At 36.8% G+C, this 17,451-nt stretch overlaps 2 protein-coding genes across 3 annotated transcripts; one reads left to right on the top strand and one right to left on the bottom strand.

The window, feature by feature from the left end:
• Window positions 1-1,932: 1,932 nt before the first annotated feature.
• Window positions 1,933-9,966, top strand: LOC145784516 (protein dpy-30 homolog). Of its 2 annotated transcripts, none has more exons than XM_082596349.1 (5): window positions 1,933-1,975; window positions 7,084-7,154; window positions 7,984-8,031; window positions 8,217-8,356; window positions 8,866-9,966. In XM_082596349.1, exons 1-5 carry the CDS (start codon window positions 1,966-1,968, stop codon window positions 8,948-8,950), a joined length of 354 nt encoding a protein of 117 aa, XP_082452475.1. In that variant the 5' UTR covers window positions 1,933-1,965; the 3' UTR covers window positions 8,951-9,966. The 2 variants fall into 2 exon arrangements, with proteins under 2 accessions (XP_082452475.1, XP_082452476.1); XM_082596350.1 differs by having other exon boundaries at window positions 1,952-1,975; window positions 7,087-7,154.
• A 1,611-nt stretch (window positions 9,967-11,577) lies between these two features.
• Window positions 11,578-16,876, bottom strand: LOC145784515 (ependymin-like). The gene is made up of 6 exons (XM_082596348.1): window positions 16,754-16,876; window positions 16,164-16,198; window positions 15,339-15,473; window positions 14,545-14,740; window positions 12,184-12,286; window positions 11,578-11,772 (listed from the first exon to the last, which is right to left on the bottom strand). The coding sequence occupies exons 1-6, from the start codon at window positions 16,815-16,817 to the stop codon at window positions 11,703-11,705; spliced, it is 603 nt and encodes a 200-aa protein (XP_082452474.1). The 5' UTR covers window positions 16,818-16,876; the 3' UTR covers window positions 11,578-11,702.
• Window positions 16,877-17,451: the final 575 nt, after the last annotated feature.

The following is a 17,451-nucleotide window of genomic DNA, read 5'->3' as shown; positions in this document are numbered from 1 at the left end:
CAAGTTCAATTTTAAATTCAATTTTTGTTTTGCTAGCTCAGTGGTTAAGCGTCCGACTCAAGATCAAGCGGCGCTGCTTCGGCTCTCGGAATGTGCGCTTGAGCAACGCATTTCATGACTGTTCTCCATTCAGAGGCACATAGTGGAAAGAACAGCTCCCAAACAACAACCCTTCAAACAACTATAGAAATTTCACTCTGCTAATCTCGGTAACCGGCCCTGCGTCAGTAGTTCTTCAAAGCCTTTAGCCTACAAGTAGCCTAGCAGGTTCACCTACGGAAACCTTGTTACGACTTAGAACGACAAACTAAACGCCCGAGCTTAGCACCAACCAAATGAAAAGATGGTACCTAAATCATTGCCTTTTTTCAGTTCTCAACTTTTCTAACCTATATTGTTTGGCTATTCATTTTCTTTTCGTAGTCAGCAACAATTTGCTTTCATACTTTCATAAAATGACTTTCACTTTTTCATAAATTTACTCTAGCTACAGTAGCCTGGCTAATGTTGCTTTTTAGCTCAGTTGGCTAGCGAGTGACTTCTGGAACGAAGAAACTTCAAGCGGCGCGGGTTCGACTCTCGGGGTGTGCGCTTAGCCTAAGCAACGTACGTTAAGGATTGCTCTCCATTTAGCGGCATCTAATGGATGGAATAATTCCCGGGCTACATTAAGACTTCAACAATCGGAAATTTCACTCTGTCAACTTCGGTGACCGGGCCTGCGACAGTGGTTCAAAGCCCCTACAGTCTACAAGTATGAAAAACTGCCAGGATTAAGCTCTGCAAGAAACTTTCACTGTTTGAGGATAAAGATTCAATCAATCAAACCATTTTGACAATAATATGTGCGTCATGGTTTGTGTTTTTATTATTATGAAAACCGTCACTACTAGCTTGTGCCTGGGGGAAAAGCACACGCAAGCTACATTTTAAATTTGTTGTCACTTCCGCAAAAGTCTTGTTGGTTACACTGAAATTATTTTGAATTTACGAAAATATTTGTATATCTTCACAACCCCTCTATATGATGAATGGTTCTCCCTGACACAATAGCCTGGTTACGGCCATAAAAATCAGGGATATCTAAAGAAGGGGATACGAAGGCTCACAGCGATTGCCTTATTCTCATGACACTAGAAGGGCGGTAGTTGGTACCGCGTTAAACATGCGGTTCTTTTTAAAATTGCAGAAAGTTTTGTAGTGCAGCTGGTACACTCAGCTACACAAGACAGTTAGCAAGTGTTGTGTAGAACATATTTAAAGAATACTTGTTTGAAAAGACAGTTGAAAGGTTACCAGTTAGCTGTTTTTTTTTGACAAAACCTTTGCAGTTGGCTAGGTGTAAAGCAAGTATACGGGTAGTTGAATTAACAAGTAATTATGAGCATTCATTGAATATCTATACCTGGTGGCAATAGTGCAATGCAGGTTGTCATAACAAAGTTTGTTAAATTACTATCGGTGCCAACTGTTATTTTACCATAAACAGAGATTATTTAAGATAAATAGAAGCCCTTCTATTGTCAGACGTAATAAAAGCCTTCGTATCCCCTTCTCTAGATATCCCTGATGAAAATTGTTTTATTTTTACGCTATATCAAGCGGGCGTTGTAAAAATTGCGAGTGGTAACCAAACATTATTTGCAAAACTTTAATAATTAAAGAATAAAAAAAGGTTGCCTATTTTTTATTTTGCATTCGTAGACTCTTAGTTGCTTACCAAAAGTATAAACTGATATTCAACTTTTAATTTTTCTCGATTAAAAAAAATTAAAAGTGGTTCTCCACCGCTTTACTTGATCGCAAATGAAAATTTACCATCCTTGCAACGTATCTCGAAATGACAAGTCCCTCGTGTTTGCGTTCTTGAAAATAAGCACGACGATCTGGAGATTGTCCAATAAATCCGCTAGGTGTCCCTTGTCTCAGAAAGCTTTTATTTTACCAAACCCGACGACGGTAGTCATGGCTGATGGTAAGTGTTTGTTTGTTTGTTTGTTTGTTTATCTTTGTCCTGCATTGCGGGAAAGCGGACTTGAGCGCTATGCATCGGTGTACGCCTTCCGACATACACCTGACCCACGCTGCAGCCGACGGCAATGTCTGTTTCCGGTTGTCTACTCTACTTATGACTTAAATTTGGTACTACCCATTACTCGAAATCAATTACTGGGTAGAGGCAATTATCGTAAAGTTTCTTGCCCAGAGAAACAACAGCAAGTGCGGGTGGCTGGAGTCGAACATGCAGGCTCTCGACTGCGAGCCCAACGCGCTAACCACTCAGCCACTGCTGCCATGTAATATTGGAAAAAAGATAATGCACCTTTAAACTACAGTACCAATGTTCTTCAAATATGCAAGTTTAAGGAGTTTGTTGTGTTGCATATCATGCCTGGGTATTTACTTTTTGCTTCAAAATTATGCTCTCTTTATTGAAGTCCTTCCTGGTGTAGGGACCCTTGATGAATATCCATTGTATTCAACCTTGTGCAAAATGTTTTTCTCTAATATTTGTGTTCCTTAAAAAAAACTCACGTGTTGTGAACAAAAATAAACGATAAATTGTTTTCCACCCAATAACCCGCTGCAGCTTTCACCAGTGTTTTTGTTCAATAGCAATTGATGGCTTTCCATTTTAGCAAAACGTTACATCATGACGTAAAAGCGGTGATTTCATCAACAATAACTTTTAAGAAATAGTGTCAGTTTGAAGTTGGTGTGAAGTAGCAACTATTGAATATCTCCGTAGTTCACCTCTATGACGAAATCTTACCATGAGTTTACCCTTGTTGTTTTACAATCGTGAACATATTGTTAAAATTTGCCAGTTTTAAAGTACGTAATTATTTGCCTTTTCTTTTAGGCTGTGGCTATATTTACACTATACATATAGTGTATAGAAATGTTTCTATTTCTAACCCTTAATAAGGATTCAACCTATTGGTTAAGGTCAGAATTAGAAATGTTTTTATTTCTAACCTTTAATAAGGATTCAACCTATTTCGTCCCCTGAACACTTTGTCCCCCGATTTTGGGGGATTAAGTAAGACTTAATTCCAAAATGTGTCCAAACACCACTGTCATTCTGGCGGAATAATTTTGTGCAATCTGTCTAAGAAAACAATTTGTAAAAAAACTCGAGATAAACAATGCGATGACAGTGCTCAACAACATGTGAACCCTTATAAACGCACTTCTCTATATTTTTATGCTGTTTTAAAGTCAAGATGCCGTTTTTTATTTTATTTTTTTTATAAAAAACAGCATTTTTCTGAAAATGTAATTTGATAACCAAAAAACAAGTCATATAGTTAGTGTAAAAAGATGAAGCTTATGCAGGTTGTGATAACATTATTGATACATCAACTGTAAAAATTTTCTGATAATTTATTTTCGAGCAATCCATTTCAAAGACAGTTCTCTGAAAAATTGTTTTCAATGGCAAAATTTTTACAAATTTGTGAAGTGGATGCAATTACGTTAATGGTCTCAAATATGCATATAGAGTGGACCCTATATAGTTCTCGCTGTAAAACACAAATTACTTTAGAGAGAAAAGTTTTAATGAAAACGCCATTCTCGATAATTTATTCCTTATGAGTCACTAGGCATAGGTATTGATATATTGGGATGCAACCTAGTTCGTACCATGAACAGTTCGTACCGTCAGTTCGTACCTTGAAAAGATCGAGAGAAAAAATTAAAAAAAGCCAAAGTTGCTGATCGCAGTTTCCGCAATCATTTTAAAATTTTCCCCCTGAAAAGATCGAGAGAAAAAATAGCTCAAAACCGAAGTCCACTGATCGCAGTTTCCGCAAACATTTTTCCGCAGTTTCCGCTAACCCTAACCATAGATTAATCTATGCTCTAACCCTAACCCTCGCTGATCGCAGTTTCTGCAAAAATTTTTTCGCAGTTTCCGTTATCCCTTACCCTAATTCTAACCATAGAGTAATCTATGCTCTAACCCTAACCCTCGCTGATCGCAGTTTCCGCAAACATTTTTCCGCAGTTTCCGCTAACTTTTTACCCTAACCATAGAGTAATCTATGCTCTAACCCTCGCTGATCACAGTTTCCGCAAACATGTTTCCGCTAACCGCAGTTTCCGCTAACCCTAACCCTCGAGTTTGTTTCAAATTGTTTGGGGAAACTCCGATCAGCGACTTCGGCTTTGTGCTATTAAACTGCGATCAGCGACTTCGGCTTTTTTTAATTTTTTCTCTCGATCTTTTCAGGGTACGAACTGACTGTACGAATGGTTCAAGGTACGAACTAGGTTGCACCCGATATATTGCACTTATGGTAATGAAGTAACAGGGTGCAACCTAGTTCGTACCTTGAACCATTCGTACAGTCAGTTCGTACCCTGAAAAGATCGAGAGAAAAAATTAAAAAAAGCCGAAGTCGCTGATCGCAGTTTAATAGCACAAAGGCGAAGTCGCTGATCGGAGTTTCCCCAAACAATTTGAAACAAAGTCGAGGGTTAGCGGAAACTGTGGTTAGCGGAAATTGCGAAACTGCGGAAAATGTTTGTGGAAACTGCGATCAGCGAGGGTTAGGGTTAGAGCATAGATTTCTCTCTATGGTTAGAGTTAGGGTAAAGTTTGCGGAAACTGTGGTCAGCGAGGGTTAGAGCATAAATCACTCTATGGTTAGGGTAAAAGTTAGCGGAAACTGCGGAAAAATGTTTGCGGAAACTGCAATCAGCGAGGGTTAGGGTTAGAGCATAGATTGCTCTATGGTTAGAGTTAGGGTAAGCGGAAACTGCGGTTAGCGGAAACTGCGGAAAAATGTTTGCGGAAACTGCGGTCAGCGAGGGTTAGAGCAAAGATTACTCTATGGTTAAGGTAATGCGAAAACTGCAGAAAAATGTTTGTGGAAACTGCGATCAGCGAGGGTTAGGGTTAGAGCATAGATTACTCTATGGTTAGAAATTAGAATTAGGGTAAGGGGTAACGGAAACTGCAGAAAAATTTTTGTGGAAACTGCGATCAGCGAGGGTTAGGGTTAGAGCATAGATTACTCTATGGTTAGGGTTAGCGGAAACTGCAGAAAAATGTTTGTGGAAACTGCGATTAGCGGACTTCGGTTTTTTTGGTTTTTTTTCTCGATCTTTTCAAGGTACGAACTGACGGTACGAACTGTTCATGGTACGAACTAGGTTGCATCCGAAGTAACATACTGCAAATAAGAATTTTTTTAAGATTTTTGTACATGTAAGCTTGATTTGAATTTTTAATATGCTGCAATTTAAGTGTTTAGTTTATCGTACCTAGTTTAAAATCAGTTGAATGTATGGCTTAAACGCAATTGTGATTTTAATATGTTGGCCTAGATTTGAGAAAAGAAGCCATTGCAGACTAAGTTTAGTTTTTCAACACAAAAATGTATGTAGAATTGTAGATACTTTAATTTTTTGACATGTTAACATATGTCATTGTTCCAAGTAAATGTTATTTATCATAGGTAACTGGTTTCAGTGCGCAAAGTTTTTATGAGAAGCTTGTTTTGTTATATTGCAATCCTAAGATGAAAGTAGCACAGTAATAACACAAACTTTTTAAGTGATGTGCTTGCTTTCAACTACAACCCAATATAACTGAAAATGTGATTCAAATGTTGCTCTGGTGTTAGAACAATAGCATTTGATTATATACTTAAAACTTTATACCATTGAGAGAGTGACTTCATTTGCACTTGTAGTTGTTCACGAATCACGGTGACATTTTCTAAAAAGAAATAAAGAAACTATTTTTTTTGGACAATTACTGCTTAAAATTTACAAAACCTGAGAGTGTTTTTTTTTTCTGTGTTGCAGTCTAAACACACAGTTAAAATATTTCAACCATAATTAAGAGTGCCAGGAAATTTATTTATTTATAAGTAAATGTATAAGCTATATCTTGTTTTGAACCATAGAGAAATAAAACAGAGTAACCTTAGCAGGTTTTGTTAAGCCCGCTAAGGTTACTCTGTTTTATTTCTCTATGGTTCAACAAAGCAAACTCTCTACCAAAGCTTTATCATATCTTGTTTTATTAAATAAATGCCATAAAAATTAACGGTTTAGTCTAAAGTTATTCTCATATAAAAACAGTTTGAAATCACAGCATCTACCCCACTACACCCATGCTACTGTGATGAAACAGAAAAGAGAAAGTTATGACAAAACATTTTGTCTAGTTTTTTCATTTATTTATATACCGTACCAAAAAAGTGCTGCATTAAGCATCCATACAATAGACAAAGCAATACAAATGAGAAGTCAATTTGAACAATGATTCTATTCTCATAGTGAAGTGATATCAATGTTAACATCATGACTGATGAAGACACTTGCATATTGCAAGATAAAGGTGTTTAAGATTTCACCTGTCAATGAATATTGAAGTTCAGTAAGCAATTCAAATACTTGAATTTATTTGCTTTGAAATACATCATGAAAAAGAAAAAAAAATGTTTTGCAATGCATATTTAAATTACTTCGGGCCTCTTTTTCTTGAGCTAGTTTGTAAAAAACATTACTAGTGATTATCAAAATGTTAGTAATTAGTATATGAGGCTGTCTAATTTTGCAAATGATTTAAATGCTTAATTTGTCTTGTCTTTATGTTTAATTGTTTTAAAAAGCAGTGTCTCATTACAGAACAGCATACACTTTATTGTGTAAATGTAAATCATATAATGGAAGGAAGAAAAGTTAGTTTATTCAAACTCTAAGTTGTCGTAAGCTCATAAAATTTTTTTATAAACTCCAATACAGATGCTGAGAGGCATGACATATACCTTATTGTTTAAACTTGTGTTATCCCTTTAGAATTGGACTGCCATATTAAGAAAACATACTCAAAACTATACGTGGCATTGCATACATTGTATGAATGCTTTTATGGGCTCTTTATCATAATCAATGGTAGCACTTTAGTATAATCAGTGGTAGCACTGTTCTGTATTGAACCAGGCTGACGTTTCTGTTTTCATTTATGAATATTGGTTTGTATTTGATGTTCATGATATGAATATCATGGTGTAAAAACATGACCCATGTGCACAAATCCATACTGAATAAATATATTCTCAGCAGAAGGAACTGCTGCTCCCCCAGCTGAAACACCAATGGAAGCAGACAATCCTCCAGCGGTGCAATCGACGGTAAGAAATGCGTAGTTTTTGTATGTGAAAAGCTGTCTGATCGTTAGGTGCAGTTGTTTGTAAGACATAACTATTTTATTTTTCCACATCAAGCTTGATATCTTGCAAACCGGTACCAAAATTTTTATTATGCCAAACATAAGCATTGTTTTAACTCTGGATATTATGTCAAATAAAGTTTTATTCAAGATTTCATGTATATAATGTCATTTTTAAGTCCACCAATGTGTGTTTACTTGTGTTATAAAGATAAATTACAGTCTTCAACTGTTTATGCCACTACTTTCACAACAGTTTGCTTGATTTTTTACTGCCCAGCTAACTACTAAAGCCTACCGGCTATTTAATTTTTGCCAACAGTCTCTTCGTTTATTGTACCGTAATGGTATTTTTGTTTGAGCTCATACTAAAATTTGAATGATGCTGTTTACTAGGCACTTAGTAAAGTAACATGATACGTTCTACTGGTGCAAACTAAGGTGAACTATCCATATGTTGTCCTCCATTTTTTCTGCATGGTTATCGTTTAAATAAAATTTTCATTTTAGCTTTTGTTGTTTTAATGACGTCTTTGCGATGTAATTTGTCACGTTTTGCTGAGTGATTATAACAGCCTCTAAATAATATTCCTTTTTTAGTTTTCATAGCCTTTTGGTTTTAGCACTTTCTCTGTAAAATGTGACAAATCTAGCGAAATATACATTAACCCATGTGCTTCATTTTATCAACTTTTTATACCTTTATTTGAAGTGAAAATTTTCTTCAAAAATGTTGAAAAAAAGACCAACCAAGTTATTTGCACTTCAAAGTTTAATGTTTAAATTTTCAGGAAGCAGTCGCGGCGCCACCTGAACCGAGCCCTGCCACCAATGTGCAGGTGAGTTGTCACAAACTTGATTCTTCAAATGTCCACTTGAGACTTGTTTCTGTATGTTTCATGAGATTGAATTTGTTAACATATAACATGTTTTTTATCTGAATTGAAATTTAAACCCTCTTTTCTGGTTTTGACGCTTCATGTGATTTTGTTATCTGGATCAATGTTTCTGTTTGGCGATTCAGGAAATTATAAACGCGGAAAAAGATGCGGCTGCAAAGACACCCAAGATTGTGGAGATGCAGTCTCTTCCAACTCGTGCTTATCTTGATCAGACTGTGGTCCCTATACTTCTCTCTGGATTGTCCACTCTGGCTAAAGAAAGGTTGAAAATTGACATTGTAGAACTTTTTGATATAATTTGTGTGAAAAAGTTTGTTTCCTTTTTATGTGACATATGCTATTCGAAAATGTTTTTTAGAGAAGAATGTTCTAGAATTCAATCAACAAAATTGTACCTTGGCGGCAAGGCATGTTTTGAATTGAGCGTCTGTTCCGAAAGCTCAGTTGGTTAAACGCTGGACTTTGTGCACAAAAAAACATAATGATCAGGCGGCGCTGGTTCAGCTCCCGAAGTGTGCGCCCGAGCCATTGTAAGGACTGTTCCCAATTCATCGGCACCTAGTGCATGGAAACGACGCTTCAACAGGCGGAAATTTAACTCTGTAAATCTCGGTGACCGGAAATGCGTTAGTGCTTCAAAGTCTGAAGCCTGAGTCAAAAGCCTCTGCAAGTATGCGAAACCGCCAGGATTAACCATGCAAAGTAGCTTTCTCAGTCCGAGAATAGAGATTCTTACATCAATACAGAAATAACGATTTAATATGTTTTCAGACCGCCGAATCCAATTGACTACTTGGCCGCTTATCTTCTGAAAAACAAGGATGAATTCAAATCTGTAGGAGTGACAAAAGATTAGTTCAATTCCTGGAGTTTGGCCCGAAAGATGAAAAGTCTCTCCTATGTTTTCAAGATGTGTTCGTTTTTTTTCGTGTAAATTTGTTTTTGTTCTGTAATCATTTTGTAGGAAATTTTTACAAGCAGCCACGGTATTTTCAAGACTTAAGGTTGACGTGAAGACAGCACGTTGCTACTCCGCTTTTCTGTTTGCATTTGATATCACGTTCAATTTCACGTTTGTACAGCTTTTTGCACACTTTGTATCATTATGGTGAGTTTGCTTGATGTATCTTGGATTCAATTTGGTGTCACCGGAGTTGATTCAATGCCTATTTTGCTACATTTTTTTGCAAGTCTGCACGTGCATTTTTACAATTTATCTACAATATCTAGTGGCTGCTCGAAATTTAAACACATTTTCGGAGATGCATTTTCAAAACAAAACCTAATGAAATATGCTAATTAGAAATAGCTTCCTAGTGAAAGACAAAGAGCTGATGCCGAATAGAAATATACGGAAGTTACAAGTTGGCTAAACAAGACTAACTTGGCTTTAAGATGCATCTTTGACATGCTGACAGCACGTACTGTATTTAAAACCACAAAATACCAATAGAACAGTAGTTTGAACGCGTCAGTTCACTGCATGCTGTAATCTAACAACGCCTTTGTCACACCAATTATTCGGTTTCCAAGTTGTACCTATCATCCTTATTTACATTGGTGCAAGGTCGATGCAGTGACGTCATCGGTGCGATTGGAACAATAATTCCGTTAACATTTTCTTGACAGTAAACTTTTTTTTTTTGAAAAGTGGCAGCAGCCTGCAAAAAAACCCCAGCTAGCAAAATCTGCCTTTGTTTAGTGATTCAACGTTTGCACACGTTGAATCAATGAAAATTGAGCGGATTTTGCTCGTTTGGCATTAGGCCTTTTTAGCACTGTATTTATTGCATTGGTCGCCGACACCTTACCATTTTCTGAAGCGCTGTACTATTCAGTTGCTGTGAAACAAAGAATTGATTCGTAAACGGATTGATTTGTGTTGGTTTTGCTTGAGCAAATAGGTCGTTCTTCAGTTATTTCTGCTTAACCGAATTGCCATCACATTTTAACGGCCACAAAGAACATTTGCTGAAACCTTGAAACAGCATGTTTGTTTTTCGTTCATAGCAGCGGTCTAGTTTACTTTTAAAGTCCAAAGAAATGTACAGTGAATTACCTGTACCGTTTTTTGTGAGAAATAGTTACCGTACAAAAAGTTACTTTCTCCCCATCCCAGGTATAAAAAGATAATGCAAGCTGGAGGCTCATCTGAAAAAATGTACAAAATAGCAGCCTTTTGCATTTGGCCGGGTATGGTGTGTTGTAAGTTTTTTGCCCCTTTTAAGGGGACGACAAAGAAAAGGCACACCAATTCTCTTGCGTTCACTCGTTCAGTGCTTAATTACTAGGCTACATCACTGCACGGATGAGATCCAGCAGATCGAAACCGAAGCTATTTGCGGTTATTGTCAATAAACCTTCACTTTTTCTTAAAAAAAACAAACATGGTTGGCTATTTTTACCAACCTTGTGTTAACTGCATATCTTGAAGTCACATTGTCCTTGCGTGCAAGCGAAAGTTATTGCTCGGATTATTAACGTTAAGTCTGTTGCTAGAACACGCATCACTGGTTACGTTTCATGTGGCAGCGGCAACCTTTGCTGTTCGACATCGCAATGCGTTTATTAGAAAAGGTTTGATTGTGGAAATCTTCATTCTCCAATTGAGAAAGCCTCTTTGGGAAATCAGTCCTGAGCTGACAATGTCTAATATTTGTGGAGGCTTCAAACTATCGACGCTGGCCAGGTCTCCGAGATTAATATGAGTGAAGTTTTCACTTGTTTGCTTTTGTAAATTATGCCATCCACTAGATTTTCCTAAATCGAGAGCTGTTTGATTGACTGAATCTTTATCCTCGGACTGGGAAAGCTTCTTGCAGAGCTTAATCCTGGCAGTTTCGCATACTCGTAGAGGCTTTGAATCACTGACGCAGGCCTAGTTACCAAGATTGACAAAGTGAAGTTTCCAATTGTTGAAGTCTTGTTGCCAGGGAATTATTCCATCCATTAGATGCCGCTGAATGGAGAGCAGTCCTTAACGTGCGTTGCTCAAGCACACACCCCGAGAACAGGGCTAGATTTAGCTGATGGGGGGCTCGGGGCACTTTTAGATCGGGGGCCCCCCCGTGCAAAAATTTTTTTTACGCCTATGGCCCAAAAAACCACGTCTACAGTTGCATTAATCCAGCACTGTACAGCATTTTGCAGAAACTTCAAAGGCTGAAAGAAAGAAAAATAACACAAAATCACATTATATCCACGTAGGGGGGCACCTGCACCCTCTTCCCCCCCTAAATCCGGGCCTGCCCGAGAAGTAAACCAGCGCCGCTTGCTCTTGTTTCTTTGCCCATAAAGTCGGGCGTTTAACCAGTAAAACTTTTGGAGGTTGTTCAATGTTCATCTTTTAACTTCAGTTCTTAAAATTAATCTGTGCACTTGCGGAAGATAGTTAGCCTACTCTACCTTATTTTCGTATCAAAATTTGTCATCTTTTCTCTTTCAGGAAGTTGATCTAGTTTGATTTCTTTTAACTGAACTGCGTCACTATAATATCCAAATTTTAATTTGAGGTTTTGTTGCAAAATTAGCAAAGAAAACGTCGCTTTCAATCTTAATTACAGTAGGGAATTTGTCAGTGACACTTTTCGACCGTCATCTAAGCCAAGCTAATGCATGCACTCAGAAGGAATGTCGAAAACATCTGGACTGTCCAATCCGACGGTAATGTCGAGGTAGCTGGAAATAAAGGAAATCTTATTTTAGACAAACTGCATTTCTGATGTTTGGAAGTTAAATCCGACGCGATCTTTACAGCTGCTGATTATGCATCAGGTGCATTCCTGAAGACAAAACTTCCACTTCAACATGTTTAAATTTTTGTGATGGGTTCATTATTCTAAACCAGCACATCAGTCTGCTCAATCCAAATGTTGAATCAACGTGAAAAGATCGCTAGTTATCAAGCTTGTCCTTAGAGTGTGAAAACTAAATTCCAGACAAAGTTTTTTCTTAACAACTAAGAATATATTTTTATTGAAAATTTTGTATCATCTCTGATAAAAAGAAAACGCTTAGAGCGGCTTTACTCTGTGTTAAGGTGAAAAATTTTAATTGAACAAGCTGCAGTCATTTAGTACAGAAGCTTACGTGCGATGAAAATGTAGATTCTCTTTTGTCTTTGACGCGTACCCGTAGAAGGTTTCCGTTAACGGAAGACATTCCTCTCGAGTGTAAGAGAGAGTCATGTTGCCTAGAAAAATTTCAAGAGACTCAGTACAAATATATAAATTCGATGTTTAAGTAGAGCGTAGTGTGACCATTTTTGGGTGTTCAATTTTTTCAGAAAATGTTAGTCTACGTGTAGCCTATTTAAAAAGCTCTTGGCGAGGTTCAACTTTTTTTTTAAATATAATTACAAATTAGGCCTATAGCTGCTGACCAGTGGCATACGCAGAAATTTTTTATGGGAGGGAGTTTAAAAAGAATTGCATAACACTATTTTTACCAAGGCTTAGTCCATGGCCAAAACGAATGTAGGCCTATAGCTACGACCAGAGATGGGCGTGATCTTGATCTTGAAGATCACAAGTGATCTTGAAGATCAAGATCGTGATCTTGATCTTGATCTTCAAGATCACTTTTTTTTTGGTGATCTTGATCTTGATCTAAGATCACTTTTTTTTGTGTGATCTTGATCTTGAAGAACAATAAGATCAAGATCACTTTAAAATTAAAGTTTACTTCCTAGATAGAGGCATTTTTTTAAACCTTGTACTGTACAAAGTAGTTAGTGGCGACTACTAACATTAAGCCACTGCTAATCTGGTACGGTATGTGTCGAACAAAAGACGATTTAAAATCTCCATCTAATCTGGTCAGTGTTGCCATTTCAAAATTGAAAAAGTTTTCGGTGTTGGTCATAATAAATAAGTCAACTTCCGTGTACTTTATGTTGACGTATAATAAAAAATGATTTAACTTTGTTCACAATTTCCTTGTGTGAATTTTAAAGAAATATTTGCTTTCTTTGACCCAATGTTAGATGTTTCAAAAGTGTAGAATAGCGGTGTTAAAAAATCTGGACTCTAGCCGACTTTGGTCATGTAAAGTGGTTTATTGCAGCAAATCAACCAGACCAAGACTTGTTTACGGTCTGAGAATGGAGCGGTTTGTTTGACCGCAAACCTCTGGAAATTTTTTGATAGCAGACAACAGTATCAAGGTTGTCAGATGGGTAAATGGTGCAATAAACATTGACATAACACAGTGAAAGTTAAAACAACTTAGTAACACGAATAAAAACTCCAACATAAACCAGACAAAAAATTTGGTAAAAACTGATGCAGTTAAACTTTATTATTATTTATTTATTATAAATAAAAAGCATAAAACTAATTGCTTTTTCAGTAGGCTACTATTGTAATTAACCTCGGCCTTGGGGTGACGTTGCGATTCTACGCAAACTACGTCAACAATTAATAGGCCTCATAGCAACAGTTACTAACTCATTACAATTCTTAGGCCAGCGATCGAGTAGTTAAAAGTAAAAGTTAGCAATACCAACTATATACCTTTACCCGGGTTGCTTATATACAGTATAGTAACTATTTTTTGCAACATCATTGACCAAAAACTTCATTTTTTTTCAAGTACACAAAAAGTGATCTTGAAAGTGATCTTGATCTTCAAGATCACGATCTTGATCTTGATCTTCAAGATCACTTAGTTTGGTGATCTTGATCTTGATCTTCAAGATCACCTATTCTTGGTGATCTTGATCTTGATCTTCAAGATCACCAATACTGGTGATCTTGCCCATCTCTGGCTACGACAGATCACAAGATGTAGGCTTGTTATTGTGCTGGTGGTGAGGGCTACAAGATGGCCGAGCAAGCTTCACTAACATTACTGTACGTTTTTTGTTAAAAATTTAGTGGGCAATGCAAATATGTTATGTAGACCATGAATGCAAAGCACTGTCCATACAGAATTTGGCTGGTCTTTTCCAGGCATGGAGGAACCACGTGAGCCTGTGCCGACATACTTTATTTTCTGGGTGGGCCCAGGCCTACTTTTGAAAGCCAAATTTATTTGAAAACGTAGCGAAAACGGCAAGTCAGAAAGGGAGTTCCGAAAAAAAGTTCTTCACTCATTTGATACACACTAGTTTGATTATATTTGATAACTCAATGATGAAATCCAATCTTTAAAATTTTCTGTTGAGCCCACAATCTATTGATGGGCTCAGCAGTTAATAAAGCCTAAAACAAAAACGATTGAATACAAGATTTTATTCAAAGGTCGGTGTGGCGCCACCCAAATTGCACTTCAAGCTACAGCGCACTTATTTCGTTTGATTAGACACAAAAAAGTGAAAAAATGATTGTAGTCAAAGATTCACTAATCTTATGTCAAGAAATCTTTGCAAATTAAACCACTATTTTAAAATTAAAACTACAGTTTTTTGGTCAGTTAAAAATAATGCAACCTCTTTTTAGCCTAGGCTACCCATAATTCCAGTTTCTTTATCATCAACGCGGAGCTCCCATGTGGTTATTGGGACTCCTTCTTCTACTTCCAGGGAGCCTAAAACATTTTCGGCGATGAACCGTGATTCCTCTGGAATCTCAATGCGGTGAAAACGATAATCGACGGTTGATACGCTGCACTTGCGAGTCTTCAGATCAACTTTGTAACTTTTTTTCTGAAAACCAAATGCATTTCACTTAACCCACTGCACATAAACTACTATTTTTTTTCTATAGGTTGAATTGACTTTTAGTAGCATCATAAAGTTTCGGTATAGTTGAAACAGTTTTGATACCTGCCGATTTTATATCAAGTTTTAGTGACACAATTTAGAAGTTCTTAAATCCTGCTTCGATTGTAATTTAGGTCTATAGTGATAGGCATACACAGTACACACAAAGTCCTGAACAAAATAGGCTGCTCATGGTAAAGAGCATAATATTTTCGTTAAAAACAAGTTGGTGATTTTTAATACCATTCAAGGTAATTTAAATGCTATGACTTCCGTCCATACTGTGTCGACGTAGTCTATTAGATATGATGGTGGCATTGTGCGCTTCCCACAGGTTTATGAGAACCGATTGTGGGAGTAGAAAAACGGAAGTAGCCTTCCATAAGAAGTATTTCGCAGTCTTCATAGTTATTAAAGATATAGAATCTGAGTACAATTGATTAATTTTAGATGTTCCACTGACTTAAGAATTTATCGTTTGTGCTGTATAAACAAGAAACCTTTAAAAACTGAACAATGTGAAACTACAGTTGGCTATTACCAAACGATGAAGCACAAGCTCATCCACTTGAATGTGTGTCGCGTTTGGATCAACGCGTTCAATGATACGAATTCTTTCCTCTCGTGCGTCGTATGAGAATCTTCCATCTCGAAAGTAGTTAGTCGAGTGGTCATACTAAAATAAACCAACAATGAAGGTCGATGAGTTGAAAGTGAATAATGATTAGCCTACTTTCTAAAATAGGTCTGTCAGTAAAAACAGCATAGCATTACAAAACAAGGTATAAAAACGGGGTAGGCCTAGAAAGCTTACGTAGGTCATTGTTATCTTAAAGCTGAGAAAGAAAAGGATTTAAAAATTGATGGAAGAAGGCTTTTAAACTTGTCATAATCTATCAAACAAAAAAGTTTTGCATCGCTAGTACGAGAGGGTCGTCTCTTTTTCAGAAAAAAAAAAAAACGAAAAAAAACACGGTTGATTTACAAGTGACTTCATTGGTTACAAAGTGTACTTTGAAATGAACACTAAAAACTTCGCAAAATTAATTGGCGTAAACTAGCCTACTTCTCAAAACCAACTAGCCCAAACGGTTACTTCGTGCTGTTTTGTAGGCTACTATTAGAAATATTAGGTAAGCCAACCACAAGGACCGTGGTAATTAAAACATTTGAAAGCGAATTTAATTCAATAACTGCAGTTTTAACTTTTAACAAATGCATTTGAGATTTACAGGATTCATGGTCTGTTTGAAATGCAACATATCTTCTGTAGATTACATTTAGCTTAGGCTATGCTTGGGTTCTTCCTACATAACCAAGCCAGTGTTATATGGTACGTTTGTAAGTTGTGAGTCTATATGCTTACCGCATACAGACGACCCTGCAACTCCAATGGAGCCACTGAAATACAAAGTAAAATGAGTTAACAGTAATCAAGCCTACAAAAAGATATAGGCTTATAAGTTGGCTTAGCGTTAATCTGTGATTTGATTTTATGCGGGAATCTTTATCTTTGAGCTAAGAAAGCCTCTGATCGGTAACTTGATCCTGATAGGTTTACATGGCCTGCCTGCAGAAGCTTTGAACCAACTACTGCAGGCCCAGTCACCAAAGATAACAAAATGTAGTTTCTACTTGTTATTGAATTTTGATTGCCTGCAATTTGTTTTTATTCACTCTGTCGTCTGCGCTATTGAGGTCAAAAACACAGCTATGTCACCAAAAATGATAGACCTACTGTAACGTTTACCATCGTTACAATAATGCGTTTTAAAATCACCTGTTGAATTACACCACACCGTTTGCGTTTTGTCCCACGCATTTATCAGCTTATTTTATAAACCCCTGTTATGTTATTGCAATTATAGGCTACCATTTCGCTTAGAATCTTAGATGGTCAAAAATAAACTGAAATTGTAAGTTTCAAGTTGAGCAGGTTATGTTTCGGCTACTCACCGCAACGTTCTTGAGCGTGCACTGCAGCAAGTGCAAAAACAAAGCAGACCGCAATCTTTAACATTTTCCTTTAATTTTGGAAATAGATAGGCTACTATACAAATCCTGCCGAAGGTAGTAATATCCTTTAAAATTTTAACTTACTGTTGTTAAAATTTAAAAAAATGATTGATTTAAGTGAAAATACTTTCATTTTCAAAATAGTAGGCTTACCGCTACTGCCCAACATTAAAATCTTATTTCTACCTAATTTTGTAAACTTGGGATAGGCACTGCTTAATCTTATGTCAAATGCCTACTGTAGATGTAGGCTATTTACGACAGTTTTTCTCACGAGTTATAGATAAAACTTAAAGCAAGAAGCTTGCTTCGTTCAAACTTCACTTAGGCTAAACTTCTGAGACAAAACTCTAACTCTCCATATGCAAGAGTTCATTGGGCAGGCTTAGCAGACTATTGCAAATTTTTATTGCACCGTGTTCGTGTGCCGATGCAGATTCATAAAGCAAATTGACAAATGTTGCACAAATACTCTTGATGATAAACGAAGTTATAAATTAAGCTAATTTTGTTTTTGAACAAACATTTTTCAACACGTGCTATTCGCCGCCCGGTACAAATAACTGCTCGTGTTTACATCACATGAGCACTTAAAAACAAAATTTGCACAAGCTCATGCCTTTGCGAGAGTGTTTAAC

The sequence above is a fragment of the Aplidium turbinatum genome, chromosome 15, assembly GCF_918807975.1.
Source record: "Aplidium turbinatum chromosome 15, kaAplTurb1.1, whole genome shotgun sequence".
Classification (NCBI taxonomy): domain Eukaryota; kingdom Metazoa; phylum Chordata; class Ascidiacea; order Aplousobranchia; family Polyclinidae; genus Aplidium; species Aplidium turbinatum.
The sequence above is the reverse complement of the archived record's forward strand: the minus strand, read 5'-3'. Positions and strand labels throughout refer to the sequence as shown.

Excerpts from the sequence above, each read along its gene's own strand:
- LOC145784516 (XM_082596349.1), top strand. Across the intron at positions 7,155-7,983 it reads CTCCAGCGGTGCAATCGACG|GAAGCAGTCGCGGCGCCACC; the intron begins GTAAGAAATGCG and ends TTAAATTTTCAG. Across the intron at positions 8,032-8,216 it reads GCCCTGCCACCAATGTGCAG|GAAATTATAAACGCGGAAAA; the intron begins GTGAGTTGTCAC and ends TTGGCGATTCAG.
- LOC145784515 (XM_082596348.1), bottom strand. The coding sequence starts at position 16,817 with ATGTTAAAGATTGCGGTCTGCTTTGTTTTTGCACTTGCTGCAGTGCAC. Across the intron at positions 16,199-16,753 it reads GCACGCTCAAGAACGTTGCG|TGGCTCCATTGGAGTTGCAG; the intron begins GTGAGTAGCCGA and ends TTTGTATTTCAG. Across the intron at positions 12,287-14,544 it reads TAAAGAAACTGGAATTATGG|GCAACATGACTCTCTCTTAC; the intron begins GTAGCCTAGGCT and ends AAATTTTTCTAG.